This window comes from Orbicella faveolata, unplaced genomic scaffold, assembly GCF_042242905.1.
Source record: "Orbicella faveolata isolate gen_17 unplaced genomic scaffold, um_ofav_v1 contig_35, whole genome shotgun sequence".
Lineage (NCBI taxonomy): Eukaryota > Metazoa > Cnidaria > Anthozoa > Scleractinia > Merulinidae > Orbicella > Orbicella faveolata.
In genome coordinates, this window is record NW_028301564.1 from 9,827,470 (window position 1) to 9,850,000 (window position 22,531).

Sequence of the window (22,531 nt, forward strand, 5' to 3'; positions counted from 1 at the left end):
CAAAGCAGTTTAAACAGTAGGGGAGAAATGTGACAGAACTTTGGCACCAAAGTCAAGCCCATGGCAAAAAAATTTTCACTCATCCGCACATCTGAGATCAGTTGGTTTTTGGCTTGCAATTGGTCAAGTGATCTTTAGCGTGAAAACATGATATATTCACATGTGAAAATAACATGTTATCTTCATATGTGAAAAGATCACTGTTGCTATGGTTACATAATAAGTTTCACATGTTGCAGTGAAACTGAAATTGTTTTGTATTTTCATTGTTTACAATAAGTAAAACATTACATGGCCGCTTTGAGATATGAAATTTCTCTTCTTGTGTTGAAAAATATTTCATGTGAGAGCATAGTATAGCGAAGATAAATTTTATATCTCCACGCAGCCATGTAATATCCTCTATGTATTAAATGTAAGTGTATGATTCAATGGCCTGTTTGTTGTACTAGAATACGGATAAATTGAAAGGCCCTTTTGGCCTGCCTCGTGGCACTTGTTTTAGAACGTAGAGAAATCCACTGCTAAAGCACGTTGAATTTTTCCAAATTAATAACATTGATTGTGCGTGAGGGAATTTTCTTTTCTCTTCTACGTGTCTGAGTTTTGTTATCAAAATAGGTGAAGACCGGTAAGTGATCAGATAAATCATTTAGGACGATGCCTTTGAAAACATTTTGCCAGAGACTGTTAGTGAATATGTTGTCAATTAGTGTTGCAGAGTAAGAGGTGAGGCGAGTTGGACTTGAAATAAGAGGGGAAAATGCGTGCGAAAATAAGCTGTCAATAAATTCCCGAGTCGGTACATGATGGTTGTACTGAAGAAGGTCTAAATTAAAATCTCCCATCACATAACAATGTTTATTGTCTTTAGTGATAATAGTAAGAATGTCATTGAATTTCTCTAGAAACAGGGCAGTGTTTTGATTTGGTGGTCTGTAAACATAACCGACGATAGTGTTTTTCCTTTGGGGGACAATGCATATATACTTCACATCATTTCACTCCTCACGGGAAACTATGAACTCAATTAATTGACCTCGCTCCCAATGTGTGGCTTCATAGCTCAGTTGGTAGAGCATTGCACTGGTATCACGAAGGTCACAGGTTCGAATCCCGTTGAAGCCTTGATTTTTTTCAGGCTTCTTTCCAATTGCTTAAATTGGAAAATTTACTGGGATGATCATTCTTCACTTTCATCTACAACCACAGTTCAAATATGAATTATTTCATATATACTTCACATCATTTCACTCCTCACAGGAAGATAGGAACTCAATTAATTGACCTCGCTCCCAATGTGTGGCTTCATAGCTCAGTTGGTAGAGCATCACACCAGTATTGCGGAGGTCACAGGTTCGAATCCCATTGAAGCCCAGATTTTTTCAGGCTTCTTTCCAATTGCTTAAATTGGAAAATTTACTGCGATGATCATTCTTCACTTTAATCACTTCTTTGTCAAGTTTTCCCAATTTTAAGGAAAAACTGCTAGAGTTTTTAGTTAAATAACTACTGAACCGGCAAAGCTGCACACTGTTGCACTATTTATGTAACCGTATTGTTACGTACGAGGTGGTCTCAAATAAAAGCCTGATGGTTTCTAGAGGTCACCTCGCCTTGCATTAAAATATTTATAAATACTGTACATTAAGACAAACGGCAAATAAACAGAATGAATGAATGAAAAAATAGAAAAAATGCTTCGTAGATAAAAGAAATCCGTGGCGGGCTAGTATGATATGTAATTTTAATTTGATTTTAGCACCAGTTTACAAAAAATATTGAATCAAAGCTTGCAACATGGAAGCTTTTTTAAATAAAGGAATAAAAGAATGTTATTTAGCCATGCATTTTCCCTGTTATTTTGGAAAAAAAGTGGCAAACCGATTTTACAAAAAAAAAAATGTGATTTGTGCTGTTTTAGCGTCTTTTTTTCCTAGAATTATATAAGGCCCAAAGGGCCCAAAAATTTTTGGCGACTAAAATACTTGTGCTGGCAACCAAATCTGAAAACTTAGGGGCCAGCTGGCTCCAAGATTTTTTCCTGAAAGTCGAGCTCTGCTTTAATTTGCTTCTAAAAGATTCAACATACATGTAAGAAAAGAAAAAAATCCATCCTTTTGCTTCACTGTATTGAATCTGTGACAATCTGTGGGAAAACTTCCAAATGGCTGACCATGTTCAAAGTCACCCTATGATGCATTAAAAACTCCAGATAATGAGTATATCAAGTATGCCTACAGATTATGTCTCTTGTAATGTGTAGCTCCAGAAAATATCCATACCCCCACCATGGAGGGAATTTCCCACAAGACACCCCCCACCTCCTTGGAATTTCCACTTTCTGAACTCAAACATAACCTCCCTACCCCTTTGGAATTAGGCTTGATTAAGGAAAAGGAGCAAACACTCCTCCCCAAAGCCACAGCTGGATGAATGAGGATTCTTTCGTCAGTCTTAACCAATCAGATAACAACCCGCAGATTTCAGTTTGCCTTTATGAAACACTCGTCAACAACGATCGCCCTCATTAAAGCGGTAGATTCATGAAAAATGGCAATTGGCAATACCGAGAAAGTTGTATGTGCTTTTCTCAACCTGAGGAAAGCATTTGACACCATTGATCACAACATCCTACTAAAGAAACTTTCAAAACATCTACATGGAAAGGAGTACGAGTGGTTCAGAAGCTACCTATCAGAGAGATCTCAATAAGTCAGCTGCAACAGAATTGAGTCTGAACAGCAACAAATCACCCATGGAGTCCCCCAATGCTCTGTCTTAGGACCGACCTTATTTAATATACACATAAACGACATATCTAGTGCCTGTGAAAACAGCCAAGTCATTCTTTATGCCGATGACACTGAATTTCATGCAAGTTCCAATGATGTTGGTGCTGCTGAACAGTGTGTTAACGATGATCTTAATCAAGTAAGCGTTTGGTTGCGCAGAAACGGTCTCATCAGCAACCATAAAAAGAGTAAGGCTATGCTAGTTGGATCAAGATATTCGGTAGTTAACACTCGTGACTTACAAGTGAAACTTGACGGAAAGCTGTTGAAACAAAGTGAACATTGCAAATATTTAGGTGTATATATGGACAGTTGCCTAAACTGGAATAAGCAAATTACGTATATTGCATCCAGAGTTTATCCTAAACTCAAAATGTTAAACAGGATCGCACCCTTTCTTAGCCAAAGAGTTCTACTGAACATTTATAAACAAACCATATTACCCATCCTAGATTACGGGTGTATCATATGGGGTGTTTGTGGAAAAAGTAATTCACGACGATTATAGAGACTACAGAATCAGGCCATGCATATTATTCTTGCTGCGAATCACAGAACGTGCTCACAGGATATGCATAACAGGCTATATCTGCCATCCTAAGATAGTAGACGGTGGCTTTTGAAGCTACAATTAGCATTTAAGATCGTACACAATGTTCACCGTCTGCACCAGTTAGAGGGATACCTTGTTAAGAGGTCTGATCTGCATGGAAGAATATTTAGACTCAACACTTCTAAACGTCACACCATCTAAAACGAAAATGGGTCAGTCCACTTTCAAGTGTGACGCTGCACGAGAATGGAACGGATTACCAAGAGAGATCAGAGAATTAAACACTCTTTCTAAGTTTAAAACACATATTTTTAAGCATTTTATGGATCAAGACCGTATCAATCATGTATGTACCGTAAATTAGGTTCAATTTTTTGCTTGTTTGTTTGTTGTTGTTGCTCTTCTTTTTAAATGCTTGTTTTTTGTATAATCTCCAGAATGGTTGTAATTTTTAATGTAAATGTTTTATGAATAGCTGTATTTTATATGTAAATGCTGATCGCCAGTTATACCAGTGATCCAGTGATCACTGATTGGCCTTTCAGGTTAAATAAAGTCTTTTATTTATTATTTATTTATTTATTTATTTATTTATCGGGCATAAATTATCTTGTCAGATCAAAGGCAGAGGATGTGGAATTGATGAATGTACCATACAACAGAACTTTAGAGACATCTAAGATTGAAAGTTCAAAATATTTACAACGGGAAGCACTAAAAAAGTTGGTCGATGACCAAGATGTGTTCCTTATTCAGCCAACAGGGTCGTGAAAATTTGAATCATGTGGTGCCAGAATGTCAGATAATGAGTAAAGTCAACAAAGAGAGGGATAAACATAAACATGATGTACCTAAAGAGACAAAAGTCAAATTGATGTCTCGTTGATGTATAGTCTTGTGACGGAAAGTGACAGTCTCTGGTGATCCCTACGAAAAATAAATTTTCAAAGCCAACGCAAACTGAAACTACAAGGCAATTTCAAGGTGTCAGCTTAACAGTGGAAACCATGCAGACCTACATGTGACCTTTGACATGACGTTTGCTACACAGCAGTCAAATGGCTCTGCTTTACATAAAAGGAGAACTTTTTCTTAGAACATAGCATTTAAGCCCTTCTGCGGCATTGATGCAGGGCCGTAGCTAGACAACTCGGCATCATAGCGAGGCAGATTTCGTTGGAGGGGGGTCTTCCTATTACAATTGGGTTCCCAGACAAATTTCTCAAACTCCCGGCAAGAAAAAACATGGTGGTTTCACTTCAACATTTTGAGTTACCGTTAATTTTTTCGAACGTTACACATCGCCATTTATAAAATGTCTTTGAGCGAGGATGATCAATTGAGTGAAGACGAATTTTCTGAGGATGAAGATTTGCTGCAAGCAATTTTCGACGCTGAAGATGAAGAGGATGAAGGAGAATTTGAAGGTTTTCCAATCCGATCACCGGAAAATACGAACTGGACACGCACAGAATTTGATGCGAACATTGAGGACTATTCATTACAGTGTGGCCCAAAAGAGAACGCTCTACATCAGGAACCAGCACTGGGATATTTTCAGCTTTTTTGGACAACGGGTTAATTGAAGAGATCACTGGATTTATGAACAAGAACGCTGTTGCTAAACGGGCCGTTGACTGGAAACAAACAACAACTGCAGAGATCAAGGCACTTCTTGCAATGACCATCATCTCAAATGATCTGCTTGTTGTGCTGAGGGATGAGCGCTACTTTCTCTCAGGTGGGAATACTTCTGTCTTTCATACAACTGGTATAAGAAATATATTTTCCTTACATAAATGCTATTTTGATTTGAAGAAGTATATTTCCTTTGTGGATCCTGATCATGAGAAAACAGAAGAGGAAGCAAGAGATGTGCTCTACAAAATCCGAAATATGTTAATGTTGTGTGACAGTACCAATGGTTATTGTAAGAAGTTTGATGTTTATGTTGGCAGTGATGAAAGGAATGCTGGAAACCTTGGAAAGACAGGTAAAACTGTTTTGAACCTTTTGCAAGGTTTAGAGAACACACATCATCGTGTATATATGGACAACTTTTATACCAGTCCCATTCTTTTTCTTGCAATGAAAAACATTACTCTGTACGGTTGTGGAACTGTGAGGAATTGCAAAGGCTTTCCTATGAATGAGTTGAAAGCAGTGCAAACAAGACAGAGGGGTGATATTGCATGGCTTAGTTGGAATGGCTCTATGTTGGCATTGAAGTGGAAGGACAGAAAGGAGATCTTTGCTCTGAGCACCATACATTCTTCTCCAGTACCCAGACCAGCTCCCAGAGTTCGTGACAATGAGGATGGTGATGATGAAGAGGGTGATGATGCTACTGTCACTAGGAGGGTAAAAGAAAGAGCACAGTGGAGACAGGTGACCATATCTTGTCCACACCTCATCAAAGACTACAACAAGTTCATGGGGGGAGTGGACTTACATGATCAAATGACTTCTGTGAACAAGTCTAAAAAGCAAATGAGGTGGTAAATGAGAATGTTTGTGAATCTCCTTCAAATGTGTGTCTTCAGTGCCTACGTCATTGAATCCCATTACCGGGCACATCAAGGTCATGGCCACAGAAAGAGAGATCTTCTTAGCTTCAAACAGGAACTGTGCATTCAGTTAATTGGAGATTTTCCCACAACCCATGAGAACAGCCATAAAAGGAGGCGAAGCTCGAATGAGTACCCAGAAAGAATGCATGGTGTAGCTGAGCATATTGTTTGTCGTGGTGAAGGCAACGATCACCGGTGTGCTGTTTGCTTGAAGAAGCAGCAGGAATTTATGAGGATTAACAGAGGAGTTAGGAAGAAGGACTGTCCATTCAAAGACAAGAAGAACACCTTCAAGTGCATGAAGTGAAATGTTTATCTTTGCATTGGAAGGGAGGGCTCTAACTGTTTTTTTGATTATCATTCAAGGTTGCAATACTGGCTTTAGACTTACAGAACAAATACTGCAGATAGACAAAAACTGAACAATACTGTGGTAAAAAAAAATCGTTTTTATTGCATTTCTTTTGCTGTGGATAAAATAGAGCAAGGATTGATCATCAAAGACATTTCCTATCATACTTCAGATAAGGCATAATTATAATGCATCACAGGTACATGTACCGGTTGAAAACTGTTCAAATTATATTGACTTTATTTAGATTGTTTTTGGCAAGGACACTTGTATTTGAAAGAGACATGTTCTGCCTCACTTCAAAGGCAGAAATACCACCAGTTAAGTGCATCTCTCTCCCAAACCTAGAAGAGCAATACCATTAGTCTGTGGTTTTTCATATTGACTAAATTAAGAATGTGGTAATTCAGTCAGTGTTGTATCTATAGACATATAACTTACCTTAAATGAAAGAAAAATTTCTGATGAATAAATTGATATGGGTGTGCTTTATACAAAAATGCGTTCTTCTATGTGAAAATTGCACTTTTTTGAACTTGCACATTTCAAGGAATAATCACAAAAATCACAAAAGCCAGTGTCCAGGGTACTTTCTGTCTGAAATACTTGGTGGTGAAAGGGTTAAGATTAGAATTGTAATAGAAATGTTAAATGAACTATACCCAGAAAGCAAACAAAACAAGTTTTCATTTTTAGTGCAACAATCGCGGTCACATAGATGTTGACCTAGAAATGTAGAACGATACATGTGCCTGTGAATGATTACCCAGCACTCACGTCAGCAATGACCACGAGTTGAGTGTGTTGACTTCTTTGAGCTTTGGAATTACAGAGCCTTCCCAAAGCTGTTCTTGTGGTTATTTAAGACTCGAAGATCTTTACATGGTGTCAGAAAAGTGGTTACCTAGGATTTACTCACAAAGATTCGCATGAACTCCTGAACACCACAAACTGAAACCCAAATAAGCTATGTAAGAACTCCAACATGGCCGCCACTTCATTTGGCCTGCCTCCACCAAAGCCTCTACAACTCCAGCAAGGGAACACAGCCAAGAAGTGGAAGAAATTCAAGCAAAAGTGGAGCAATTATGAAATAGCAACTGGCATAGCAAAGAAAGATAAACCAACACGTGTCACGACTCTACTTACTGTAATCAGCAAAGAGGCTGTCGATGTTTACAACACATTCACATGGGATGATGAAGGTGATGAACTCAAAATTGAAAAAGTTTTGGAGAAGTTCGAGTTGTTTTGCAGCCCCACAAAGAACAATATAATATATGAACGCTATGTATTTTTCTCGAGAAATCAAGACAGTGGTGAGTCCATCGACCACTACGTGACCACATTGAAAAACTTAGTGAACACTTGTGAATTTGGAGCACTCGAAGAGTCACTTATCCGCGATCGGATCGTTTTTGGAATACAAGATTCCTCAGTAAGAGAATGACTCCTGAGAGATGCAAAGCTAACCTTGGAAACTGCAATCGAGAAAGTCAGGTCATCCGAACTCACTCAAATCCAACTGAAGCAAATAAAAACAGACAAGACAACCAATGAATCAATTAGTGCCATTAACACCGAGAAAACTCCCGAAAAACTGCCTAGTGAATTCCTGATGATAGATTGCAAATTCTGTGGCAGAAGACATCCAAGGAACAAGAACCTTTGCCCAGCCTATGGTTTAATGTGCCAGAAGTGTGGTCTTTCAAACCATTTTGCAAATAAGTGCAGAACAAAGGAAACAAGACAACCAAAAACAGGCAAACGACTCCATCTGGTAGAAATAGAAGATCATATGGAAGACAAATTTGCTATCGACATGGTCACTCACAAAATCGGATCACTGAAAACCAAGAGTTGATAAAGTTGCTAGTCAATTGTTTATAACAATGATGGTAAACAACCATGTTAATGTCAAGTTCCAGCTTGACTGTGGAGTAACTTGTAGCCTCCTACCACTGAAGGACTATGCAAGAGTTATGGGAGATCCTGATGACCTCTATATTGAGAAAAGTAAGGTCAAGTTAACCATGTACAAAGGAGCAGTTATGTACCCAGTGGGGAAGTGCAAACTCAAGTGCACGAGAGATGGTTCATCCCATGTCCTTGAGCTCCAGGTTGTTGACGGAGATTTGAGACCACTTCTGAGTGCAGAGTCATGCCAAGGTTGGATTTCTTAAAAGTTGTGGTGAAAGACTCCCTCCATCATGTGGATATAACAACTCAAGACAGCCGGTGTATGCCATCAACGTTGACGACAGTCCTTGATGACAACATCTTGACAGAATGTGCAGATGTTTTTGAAGGCCTTGGATGCCTTGCAAACCCTTACCACAGAGAGATCAACCCAAAACCACAACCAGTGATACACCTACCCCGCAAGGTACCTGTTACCCTAAGAGAGTCACTAAGACTGGAATTGAAAAGAACGGTAGAGGGGAACATTCTGGCCCCAGTGAGCAAAGCAGCAGATTGGGTATCAAGTATGGTTACAATGGTGAAGCCCAACAAGCTGAGAATATGTATCAATCCCAAAGATCTAAACAGAGCCATCAAGCGACCTCACTATCCTCTTCCTACCATTGAAGAAGTTGCCACCAGCCTTAGCAAAGCAAAAGTGTTCTCTGTACTAGATGCTAAAAGTGGGTTCTGACAGGTACCGCTAGATGAAGCCTCCAGCAGACTCACCACCTTTGATACCCCCTTTGGTCGGTACTACCAGCTAAAAGTTGTCTACAAGAAAGGCCAAGAGAGGTACATAGCAGACACCTTGAGCAGGGTGTACCTACCCGTACCAGACCATATCTCACAGAATGAATTAGAGTTCATCCAATCAGTAGGAAGTCAACATGAGTGAACATCTTGCCGTGACAAGAGAGCGTCTTGCAGATTTTCAACAGAAAACTAAGGATGATCCAGTCTTGCAGCAGCAGAAGCAGACTACTGAGCTGGGGTGGCCAGAGAGAAGAGAAGCAGTCCCATCATAAATCCATGCATTTTACTCTTACTGAGACGAACTGACAGTACAAGATGAAATACTCTTCAGAGGGAACAGAGTCACGCATGAACAGATGCTTAAGAAAATCCACGCAAGCCACATTGGCATTGAGGGCTGCCATTCGGCGAGCAAGGGAAATCCTATATTGGCCCAGAATGACTGCAGCTATCAGGGACCATTTCTCTGCTTGCGGAACATGCAATTCATTTTGCATGGAGCAACCCAAAGACCCCCTCATGCCACAGAAAGTACCCAACAGGCCCTGGTCAAAGGTTCCTGTGGATCTATTTACACTGGATAAGACAGACAGGGCTTGAAATTGTGACTCACTGGTCGCCAATGCGACCAAAAATTGAGCACTGGCGACTCGCATTTTGTTCGATAACTAAAGAAAACCACAACACAACTTTTCTATTTAAATCTTTATATTAGGAAATCAATCAGATATGGCAGCTAGTATACAACTCACCTTTCCGTCCCCAGTAAAATAATGTCTGAATATTACAAGATAACGGCGTGCCATATTGTTTCAAAACATTTGCTCGAGAATGGGACTTTGAGCATATCACATCCTCTCCACACCATGCTCGATCAAACAGAAAAGTCGAGAAAGCAGTTAACACGGCCAAATGAATCCTCAAGAAAGCAGTGTTTGACCACAAGGATCCCTACCTCACTCTACTCGACTGGAGGAATACTCCAACCGAAGGGCTCAATTCCTCGCCAGTACAGAGGCTGATAGGAAGGAGAACCAGGACTCTCCTCCCAACTTCAGCAAGATTGCTGAAACCCAAGCTTCCAAAGCCTGCCAAGGATGTTGTAACAAAGAAGAGAGAAACAAGCACACTACTACAACAAAGGGGCCAAACGACTAAAAGAGCTCAAGCCTGGAGATATAGTAAGAATGAAGCCAGATCCAAAAGATCGAAAGAAGCTGTGGAAGAAAGCAACATGTCTCCAGGAAGTTGCGCCAAGATTGTATGAAGTTGATGTTGAAGGGAAGAGATTCAGGGGAAACAGGAAGGATTTGATAACAATGCAAGAGTCCTGCAATCAATAGCCATGTAGGGGAACCAGATGAGCCACATCTGACGGATGACCAGTCCCAAAGAGTCATTGACCCAGTTCAGCCGGGCACATCTTTACCTGAGGACACGGCTCCAGAACGACCAGGGACCTCTCAAAGAGCTTCAGAGATCCCTCAGCCAACTGAAAGAAGATCCACCAGAGGACCCCGATCCGTTTCAAAGACTACTGCCAGCCCTGAGGGGTGCAGTCAAGCAGAACTGTTACTTCGTTATATTCTCATTTTACATTAGGATGGACTTTGTGTAGGGCAGTTAAATTTGCCTTTGTAAACATCTTTCATTCTTTGTTTTACACTTGATTGTTATTTCATTTTATTTGTTGCCGCTCAGAGCTTGTGTCATGTTGTATTTAAGAAAGAGGATGCAACAACATTGTCTAATAGTGGCCTGGTTACCCAGCGCTCGCGTCAGCAGTGACCACGAGTTGAGTGTATTGACTTCTTTGAGCTTCAGAATTACAGAGCCTTCACAAAGCTGTTCTTGTGGTTATTTAAGACTCAGAGATCTTTATATTGCCTAATGCAACGATTTCAGGAGCTTTGTCTACTGGTCAGCAGAATTGCTCCAAAACATTTACAGATGATAGAAGGACATCATTTGCATATGATTTGCATAATCTGCACCACAACTAAAACCTTATAGATTGCTTATGCAATCTCCTGGTTAATAAATAAAAATAGGTTAAGACCAATTTTTTTACACATGAGAATGCCAAATGTGCAAATGTTTCAAGCTGTAAGTGCATGTGTGCCTGTCCAGGTTGTAATCAGATGACATTTCCAGCAAGGGAGCGCCGCATGAATTAAATTATGAATTTAAGTCACAGACATGCTTTGCCACTCACGTGTCCAGCCATCTCTTCTCGGGGAGGAACACAGACTGGACATGAGAGAGCAGCAGAATTCAAGCCTACTTCGGAATTTCCAAGAGTATTATGAACACCCCCCATACCCTCTGGAAAATTTCATTTTGGCAAGGAAGTGTGTTAAAGTTAAAGTAAACACTCCAAACACTAGGCTGTCTGCATTGTATGTCACTCCTATTTATTCTCGATTGATCATCACATCTGAAGATATGTACTAAGAAAACATACAGCAATTTACTTAACCATGCTTTGCAAGTAAATAGATAAAAATGGTAACTTGACAAATTACTGTCCTTTATCACTATGTCTCTTTGTAAATGTGGTACAAGTTTCATTGAAAGACCGATAAGCTGAGTGTGGATAAAATTGATGCCATACTTTTATCGTGAACAAGATTGCTAACACACTTGTGAGGAAAGCAAATTTATAAAGCAAACTTACGTACAATGGACAGAGATAAACAAGAACAAGAAATTCTCAAGTTTCTGAAACCATAACAGCATTTCTACCTTTATTACAGAAACTAATTTTCATGAAAGAAATTGACTGCCACTAGGTCAATGTGAAAAAACTAGGCTAGTCACCAGTGCTTTTCGGTCCATAAAGTGACTTCATGTATGCTAGACTAGATGTTCAAGACATCTTCTACACTCTCCCGAACACAGGAGATGTGAAGGATTATAAGAAAGCTGTGGTACTTTGTTCCAAAGGTCGACACAACATATGCAAGGCACTACTTCAGACAGCTGAAAGCACTAAAAGCACCTGGGGAAACAATTGGACAGTTTTCTACCAGACTAAGGCAGGCAGCAAAGGATTGTGACTACAGAGAAGGCACCGACCATCAAATCCACAATGAAATCCTTTGCAAGGGTACTAGTACGTACATTCATCTTTCTGTAAAATGAATCACCCCTGGGGGTCTTATTTTGTAAAATTAAAATGGGTAACAGAACCCCCGTTAACATGGGTAACAGAAAGAGGTGTGTGTAAATGGGTAACAGAATTATTTTCTACTGAAGAAATATGTTGCCTTTGTATGAACAGCATAATGGCCGCCTCAAGATTCTCATCTGACATGCTGGAATTGTTCTATGGACCAATTTCATAAGAACAAAACAAAAGACAAAAGAGGCCTATCAAGCCTGTAAGCGCTGTGAGAGAGAGACACACTGATTTTGAATTGCTTAGAAATAATTTTAGTGAATGGCTTCATGTATGGAAAATGACTGTTCCAGAAGGTTACCCATACAAAGCTGATCTTCTTTAATTTACGCAAAAAAAAAAAATTAAAACAAGATTTACTGATTGACTGAAAATGAAATTGCCCGCTTGGTGAGTGTTAAAACACAATTTGGGCTACTTGTTAAGTTCTCAATCATCAAAAAATTATACATGGAGCTTATTTCAAACAAAATGAGCCTGTTATTCTTAACAGAAAGAATGAAACAATGATAAACGACGCCTTTAACCGCTTCATTGATCAAGTGAAAGATGAAATAGAGGCATGATCACAAGGAGGTTCAGGCTGGGTGATTGACGGGATTTTGGATGCATTTGTTAATAAATAAAAGACTTTATCTAACCTGAAAGGCCAATCAGTGATCACTCGATCACTGGTATTAATCAATATGGACCATTTCATGGAGGAAGCTATTTTCCTCTCCAAAAAAGTAACAAAATAAGAAAGCAATCATCAACATCCAAAACAGAGACAACCAGTGTCTTAGATGGGCACTTTGTGCTGGTATATTTCCAGCACCAAAAGGTAGACATCCAAAAAGACCTGGGAGTTATCCAACTAACAAAGGTCTTAATTTCACAGGTATTGAATTTCCAACACCGGTTTCACAACTGATAAACTCAAGAAGCAAAATCCAGATCTTGCCATAAATGTGTTTGGCTGGGAAAATGACCATGTTATTGTTCACAGAATCAGCGAAAAAGACGGCGCTGTTCCACAAATAAACTTGACACTTATCCAGCAAGGTGAAAATACACACTACAACTATGTAAAAAGGTTTAGCATTCTCTTGTATGATCAAAACAGGCATAATGAGAGTAAACATTTCTGTGAACGTTGTTTGCATGGATACCAAAGAATGGATCTACTTGAAAGGCACAAACCTAAATGCAAAGGGTTGCTGAAAAGACCACCAAGTACAGAGCTGCCAAAAGAGGAAGAGAACAAGGTGTGTTTCACAAACCACCATAAGCAGATGAAAGTCCCTTTCGTGGTATATGCAGACTTAGAGCCTTTTTTTTTAAAAATCCTTTAGAAAGCTATGCACAGAAAAATACCGGCTGGATCCAGCACATTATAAATTATGGTTTGCCAAGCTTGAGCTGGGATGCTCTTCTGAATAAATGCCACACAATGCATGCAGAAGCGATGATGTTTAAAAATTGTTCCTAGAAGATTGGAACATAAGCAGACAAACTGATTCTTAAACTAAACTGTAGAACCTTTGTGTTAGAAATTTTAGGGGTTTACATTTAGGGCAGTCCATTGGTAGTTCATTCAAGTAGTTCATGTACCAGGTCCATTGTGTTAGCCCATGGGCTAAGGGTCAGCAAAATGTACCAACCCAAAAGAAAGATTAATTTCTAAATTTTCCAATACATAATAAAGGAATTTCTGTTACAGTGTATTATCCACCCCCAAATCTTAGTTTAAAAGCTGAAATAAAAAGCACTCTGCTGATCCTACAAACAGCAAAGGAAAGCAGCAAAGGAAAAGTTCCTCTTTCTGAAATCAACACCCTATTATCTTTAAAGATATTTGGCAAAGCTAAGGTGTGGGTTGCACTTGGGAAATCTTTGCCAGAATTTGTTTACTTTGCGGTGGAAATCTGTCATTGTGGGCCTTTGCCTAGTGCGACCGCAGGTTTTCTGCTTTGGCAAAAATTTTGCGAACCGGCAAAACATCAAAGACGCCATAGTGCTTGGGTGGGGCAGGCAGATTTTCAACAAGTTGAGCCAAACAATGGGAATCACAGTGGTAACTGTCAACGCTTGTCAGCATAACATGAAAGACGATATGCGCGAGGAGTTTGCTTCTAGTTCGCGGGCTTTCATCATGAGCGGACGTGGCTTTTATTATAATCCTGCACAATTTCGAGGTTTTCAAGGTTTTCACGGTGATAACGTGGAATACCCACAGTATGCTCCTGTCTACCATGATATGACTGTCGATGTCGATTTCTTCCTCTGATCATGGTCGCTGTTGAAAGAGTCAACCATTCATCTGCCCATTGTTCGTACATCAAGTGAAAGATAACAAACTGCTGTAGGTTAAGCTGAAAAAATACATGGAGAATCACTGTAATAACTATGAGCACTCCTTCAATGGGACGCATACTTGCTTCGGTTTAGATCGCGATCAATATCATGTCTTTTAAAAGCATGTGGGTAGACAACCTGGTATCTAGTATCTCCTTCCTGACAATTATCTCCCACCAGTGTGACACTCCGTTTTCCTTTCTGGTTGCGGTTTCAAATTTTTGTGTTTTTTTTTTTGCTGGCAAAGATGAAAACTTTTCCCAAGTGCAAACCATACCTAATTACCTCACCAGAAATTAATTTGTTGTTTTAACCATATACTTCTCATATCGCGTGTGCAACCCACTTGTCTATCTAAAATTGTATGTATCAAAGATATGTTATTTTGAGTTTGCCCATGAGTGCAAATTTATCCAGCACTGTATAAACCAAAATCCACCCCAAATCTTCATTTAAAAGCTGGAATTAAAAGCACTCTGCTGATCCTACAAACAGCAAAGGAAAGCCACAAAGTACAAGTTTCTCTCTCTGAAATCGACACCTTATTATCTTTAAAGATATTTGGCAACGCTTAATAAACTACCTCACTGAAAACTTATTTGTTGTTTTAACCGTATACTTGTCATCAATGAACATTCGTATTGTCTTCACCCTGACAAAACGATTATCGATCATTTAATTACAACCACTCTTCCGTTGACAGAAAATATAAATCAGCACAATTCCAAAACTTCATAAAAAACTGAAAACTGCAAATAAATCGTACCCTGACTTCATTATTACTACTGTAAACCATATATCTCAGTGCTCATACAATGCTCATAGAGTGCTCATTCAATTCAGACAATGCTCATTCAATTCACTTCAAGACTGGCAAAAGTACAACTGTGTTACCAATCTGTAAATGTTATGTAGACCCTTCAGCTATCGCATGTGCGACTTGCTTGTCATCTAAAATTGTATGTATGGACGATACATTCTTATTATGTTTGCCAGTGAGCGCAAATTTATCCGACACTTTTGGGTGTGGAGTTTGAGCTCTTGACAGAATCATTAAGACATGCACCTTTTCATTGAGAGAGGAATGAGAGGAGGCATCTCAATGGTGAGCAAGCGTTATGCAAAGGTAAACAACCTCCTGGTTGAAGGATATGACCAGGGCAAACCAATAAATTATAAAACTTACTTAGATGCCAATACCCTTTACAGCTGGACGATGAGCTTGCCACTACCAAAAAGGGGTTTAAGTGGAAGCGTGTCTTGCCCACAGAAGAACAAATAATGAAAATGAAAGACAATTCAAAGAAGGGGTGGATACTAGAGGTAGACTTGGAGTACCCTGAAGAGCTGCACAAAGAACACAGCAGCTATCCACTTGTGCCAGAGAAAAAGGTCACAGAAAAGGAGTTGATGTCGGTTTACCAAAAGCATTTGATGGAAGACTTGAAATTGGACCCACCAACCAGCGAGAAGCTAGTACTGACGTTAGAGGACAAAAAATTTATGTGGCACACCACAAGAAGCTTCAGTTTTATCTCAAACTAGGGCTGCGTTTGAAAAAGGTGCACAGAGCGATTGAGTTCGCACAAGAATACTGGATGGAGCCATACATTTCGATGAACACTGAATTCAGGAAGAAAGCAAAAAATGATTTTGAGGTAACTTTTACAAACTGATGTACAACTCGGTGTTCAGCAAAGTGAAGGAGAACTTGAGAAACTGTGTCGATATAAAGATTGTCCAAAGCTGGGAGTCAGACAAGATACATCGTTTGGTGGCCAGCCCTTCATTTGCAAGGCATGAGACATTTGGAAATGGCTTGGGAGGCATACACATGTACAAAAGCAAGCTCCTCCTGAACAAGCCTGTTTATACAGGTATGACAATTCTTGAGAACAACAAGATCTTGATGCATGAGTTTTTCTATAATTACAGTGAAACCTCTATTGAGCGGACCCCCAATTAAGCGGACACCCGCTATTAAGCGGATACTTAGCCTGGTCCCAAAATTAATGTCTTATACTTCCCTTTATAATGAACCCCTATTCAACAGACACCTCTATTAAGCGGACGCAGACACTAAAATAAATAGTTTTTGGCTAATTTCTATTGTTGAAAACCTCTATTAAGGTGGCTGAAGACAGTCTTTGATACCTGTGTTCATTCACCTTTTTCTCTAAAACCCTTGATCCCTCAGTCGCCAAAAATGGCAGCAAGCAAGTTAACAACACAAACTTTGTTTTTTTTTTATGGTTAAGCTGACGGATGTACCATGGCAACATGAATAAATATAAACAGGCCTTTAAAATCGGTTTTGTTTACTTATAGAAAATCTAGACATTAGATTTTCTTTATAATTTGCATGCAACAAGCTTGTAGCGATTCTCACAAGTTAACACCATTTTGCTAATAATTTAGCAGAGATCTTTAATTATCCCTTATTGAGGGTTCACTGGAATATCTAGAATTTCCTTTGTTAAAGTTCAATTATTTTCAATACTCCAGTTACTTATTTCCTTAAGTATTTTCGTGCCAAATTTCGTGAAATTCTAATGAGGGGTTTTCGAGTAAAAGGCGTATTTCCGAGTGCAATTTTCATTCAATCGCAATTTTTTGACTTACTACACATGTGCTGCATTTAACTGGGTTCTTTCGGTAACAAGGAAAAAGCTGAGAATTGCTGGGTTCTTTGCATCGTTATCTTTTCTAACATATCTTTGTAATAAAAGACTAAAGCCATCAATACACTGGGTTCAATTATAGAGAAAAATAACGCAGGTAGGGCAGGTGTTGAGTAAATAAAATGATCGCTCTATTGATGGCATGTTTGTTTTTTTTGCAATCCTTGTGCGCATGCTGAATTGCATCAGCAAAAACGTGCGCGAAAACTGTGTTCGGCCACCTTAAGCGGAAACCAGACTGAATTGACAACGTGGCATTGGATTATGTCCTTGAAATAGTCGATTAAATGTACTTGTATTATCGTTGCTGTATGGAAAGGGCATTATTACAAACAAATTAAAGTTTGTAATAAAAGGTGATGAATTTGAACTTTGGATAGCTTTGTTAACAACCTCAAACTTTATTACAGTACAGAGGAACCGTTGAATGTTAATTGTTAACAAACATTACACAATAAACCTTTATTAAGCCGACACCCTCTATTAAGCGGACACTTGGGAAGGTCCCGAGGACATCCGCTTAGTAGAGGTTTCACTGTACTTGAAAACTAAGTATGAGTCGAAGTGTGTGCTTATTTACACAGACACAGACAGCCTTCTCTTAGATATCCAGACGGAAGACGTTTACAGAGACATGGTGGAAGACATTGGTTTGTATGACACAAGCAACTGTTTACTATTTAAAAGAACACATGCTTTACAGTGACAGAAATAAAAAAGTTCTAGGCAAGATGAAAGATGAGTGCGAGGGAAGGACGATAAAGGAAGCAATTGCTATAAGGCCAAACATAGGCACGCAAGACGCAAGGCATGCAAGAGTTATTTTTTTGTGAAGTGTTGGAGATAGGAGCATTCATGGAGCTGTTTACAGTAATGATTTGGTTAATTTGACAAGTTTTTTTGGTTGCGATGTACAGCAAGAGAGAAACTGGGAATTAATGATGTACATACGATGTTACATCAGTAATGGTAAGACAGCTAAATAGTAAGCCATAAAATGTTTGACTGAAAAACTACAGTAATCTGACACCTCTCCAGATTAATGTATACACCATCTTATTTTTTTTCTTTGATTTGTTCTTTGATAAAACCCACACTGTGATTGGTGTGACACATGCACATGCATAACTCCCACACTCACCAATCACATAGCCCTTCCAACCCCCAAGAGGAATTTTTGCTCAAAAATACTCAAATTAAGAGACCTTTTCGCATTTTGTCTCAAGATTACGCTCTGGTGGTTGTGGAAGCCTGTATTTCCAATGTCTGAGCTTGGTTAATTCATAAGCGTCTACTAATCAAAGACTCAAAGACTGAGTTTTTAATTATTGGCTCCAGCCATCAGTTACCAAAAATCTCAATTGACTCCATTACCGTTGCTGACTCCACTATCCAACCTCTAGCAAGTGTTTGCAATCTGGGCTCCTGGTTTGACACTACAATGTCTATGTCAGTCCATACTGGCAAGATTTGCAGTAAAGCATTCTCTGACCTGTACAGAATTTGGCAAAAGACTAAAGACAACTAATAAACTAAACTAATGCAGCTGCTAGACTAATTGTTAACCTATCCAAATTTGATCAAATCTCCTCTGCCTTGTACGATCTGCACTGGCTTCCTGGGATTTATCATGTTCGGCTTAAACTGTTACTTCTTGTTTACAAAGCTCTTAATAATCAAGCACCTGAATATATAAAGGACCTTTTACACATAAAGACTAACACAACTTATTGCCTGCGCTCCCTAGACCATAACTTCCTTGCTGTTCCCAGAACCAAACACAGGACATTAATTTTATTTTGGTGATCATGCCTTTGCACACTCTGGACCTTTTCTCTGGAACAAACTAAGACTAAGTCCAACCCCGACTGTCTTTAAATCAAAGTTAAAAACTTACTTATTTAAATTAGCATATAGTATGCCATAGTCTTAAAATATGTTTTTCAATTGCATTATTTTTAAACACATTTTTCTTATATTTTTATCGTAATCTTAGTCTTACATTGTAAAGAGGTTGAGAATATTTTATAATTTTTTTAGCCCTATATAAATCTATTATTATTATTATTATTATTATCATCATCATCATCATTATAGTGAATGCTGCACGGGTAATCTACATCATTGTCATTTGATAATTGAGGGATATCAGACAGTATGTCTAAAGATAGGGCATTGAATCACCCTTGTCACAAAACTATTCTTCATTTATTCTGACAATAGAATGTGTTGGTGTCAGTATCTACTATACTGACTAGCAGTAATCAAAGATCGTGAGTGCATTTGACACCGTCACTTTCATATATGTGCCTTAAATGATTTAATTAGCTGACTTTCAACCTCTGTCTATTGCTAAAAATAAACATTTTTCATGAACAACCGAGGTTTTACACAGACAGATATATCATGGTATCAAAGTCCATGCCAGCAAAGAGGTCCCCTGTATAGACTACGATGGCCGTTTTGTTGTTCAAAACATTGCATGACGGCGCCAGTTTCTGTAGACTTGCAAAAATAGTAGGCCTTCAAAAAAATTTTTTGAGATAAACTCAGCATGAATTCAAACCGCAAACAAAAGAACAAGCTTAAACTCTGGCCTGTAAGCAATTTTAAAGCTCCCATTCGATTTGCATTCATGAAAATCTTCTCATTGGCCCGAAGGGAAATTCGGTTAGGTTTGTACAATTTCATAATTCAGGCTCTGCGTCTATGCCAAGTTTTGTTTGTTATTTTTAATTTACTTTCAATGACCTGAGACTAAACGGGACCAGAACAACATAATCATTTACATTCATGTAAAATAAATAAACTGTTATTCACTAAGCCGTTTAACTAGCTGAACATTCTTTCTAGGTGTTTGTTTACATAGCAACATTCTCTAGTTAAATGTGCGGCTTCTGTTTCCATTCATTTAACCCGCTATAATGAGCTAGACAACTCGGTAAGACAGTTATAAGCACGACGAATCATGGCCATCTGCCGAGCTATACAACTCGGTAAGTTAAAGTAATATATTCTGTGCACAGAAATCAAAGCTAGCAAAGTGAAACAACACATTTCCTCCATCGATTTATTCCGCTCAAAGCAGTGTTGGTTTTTGGTCGAAGACAAGACAGTGGACAACAAGCAGCCGAACTGCACCTTTGTGTTTGCCCCGATTAAAAGTCGTACACATTTCGTGAAGACATTGATAAATCTTAGTTACAAGGTCATTTTACGCCATTAGCTCTAACTTCAAACTTCAAACACGCAACTTGCCGGTAACAGCAGATAAACACATGGAGATGCCATGAACACATGGAGACGCGACGAGCATAGACATGACGTCATTTGCCCCTGAAGAATTTTTTTTTGGGGGGGGGGGGAAATTGGTGTCTCCCGATAGATAGACAGATTCACAGGTCTCGAATTTTTATGCATTACGTGATTAGAAATGCGTCCTGTCGAACGCAATAATGGGAGTTATAAGATATTTGATTCTCATGCAAGAGACGAATATAGTAGAAGCCATCCCTCTGGTACATGTGCACTATTAGAAGAGGGGGGCGTAGGGGCCTATTAGAAACCAAAAAACCATGTAAAAACTCGTCAAAAACCACAAAACCGCAAGAAATAAGTCCAAAACTGAAAACCAAAATAAAAGCCCTCACTAACAAAGCTTTGGTAGCCTTCAGAATCTCTCTTTCTGTTATTTAATTTACCTAAACTTGTTTTACTTTCTGAAGTTCTTTCTGCGTATTCCCTCATTAGTGCAGAACACTTCGTAGTCTAAAAAGCTCATTTTTTGTGTAAATGGGCTCCACAGACCTATAGCAATGTGGAACTAGAAACAAATTGCACGATAAAATGATTTTAGATGATTTTCGTTTAAAAGAAACTGAAGTTACTTTTTGATTGCCATTGTCAGAATTTTCATGTGTGTACGCACAATGGCAGCCTCATTTTACAATCAAACTAGTATATTTTACAACCAAACAGTCTCTCCTTTGCTTTTATTCCACCTGAACACAGCGAGTGAACGCAATGTTATTCCGGCAATGAAAAGGGGAGACATCTCACAATTCAGCTATAGAAACTGGTTGGTCCACAGTCTAAGGTCAAAGTCCACAAGATTTTATCCCCGCCACGTGATATTTGAAAAATAGTCTTTTGCTTTGATGTTATCTTTAGCTTTTCATAGTCTGCTTGGCAGCTGCTATGACCCAAATAACTGCTGCTAAAGAGACTAGGCTTGTCATTTATTCCTATAACTGTTAATGGTCCCTTGGAATTACAGTTTTAGCGCGACTGCGGGGTGTAACTTCCTTGGCAAAACCAGAAAAACCGTAAAATGCACTGGACAGAAAAATCTCAAAAACCACCATCATTGTTGACAAAAACTGAAAACCAAGGACTAAATTAGTAAAAGAAAACCTGCAAACTACATAAGACACCAAAACCAAAAAACAGCAGTTTTTAGTACCAAATCCGCAAAAGTGAAAATGCCAACGCCCCCCTCTTAGATGTACCATCCATTGAGAGCTTAGTACAGTATTTCCAGACTATTATAAACACTCACTTGATGACACTTATAAACTCAGAGGAGTGCAGATTAATACATATGAAATAACTGCAATGAACAGTGAATGCTGTATTGTAGGGCTTTACGCACTCTGTTACTCAGGTGCAAAGTCTTACGTGTAATTATTAAATACCAAACGTGACAGTGACCACAATCTCCCCTAAAACATAAGTGAACTCACAACTCAAATCAACTTCAATACAATTACCACAGCTTTCACTTTCATGTATCAGTCAGTCCAAATAAGCAAGTTTTGATGATGAAATATATATTTCAGTTCAGTTTCATGATATTTCTTTGAGACATGCATCTATTAGCAAGGTACATATCACACATGCCATTCTTAGAACCGCTGCACACCGCAAATGATCAACACTCGGTCGTAGTAGCACGTCTAGCTACAGCCCAACTTACGATCTCAGATTGTCTTGTTAGTTTTGAACTAGTTCCCATCTGGTAGCTAAAAATTTCCATTTGGCGACTATTTTTTACCACTTTAATAGTCGCTAAATGGTGACTTGCAGATTTTTTTAAATTTCGTGCCCTGTACGAGTGAATAAAAAAATATGTACAGGCCATCCAAATTAGCAGGAGAATTCTGTGTAGCTACTGGAGAATTCTCCAATCTCCGATGCCTAATAAACACTCTGACTTCTGGAATCATTGCCAATTATTTCAATCTGGCCTAATACCCTGATGTGGCTCATGCTGATATATATACAATGAGATAATTTGATCATAACATTAATATCAATTTATTATATGAACACCAGTGAAATACCA

At 38.8% G+C, this 22,531-nt stretch overlaps 1 protein-coding gene across 3 annotated transcripts in view; it reads right to left on the reverse strand.

The window, feature by feature from the left end:
* The window catches only part of LOC110058006 (phosphoglycerate kinase 2-like), an 88,896-nt gene that overhangs the window by 64,550 nt on the left and 1,815 nt on the right, over positions 1–22,531 (reverse strand). Inside the window, exons 1-2 of one of the 3 annotated variants that reach the window (XM_089272866.1) lie at positions 4,368–4,398; positions 4,200–4,275 (exon numbers count right to left, since the gene is read on the reverse strand). The exons of the other annotated variants lie outside the window; for them this stretch is intronic. Coding sequence (XP_089128992.1) covers positions 4,200–4,275; positions 4,368–4,383 — 92 coding nt within the window. The 5' untranslated portion in view covers positions 4,384–4,398. Of the gene's footprint in view, positions 1–4,199; positions 4,276–4,367; positions 4,399–22,531 lie in introns of those variants that run through there. 3 annotated transcript variants of the gene reach the window in all.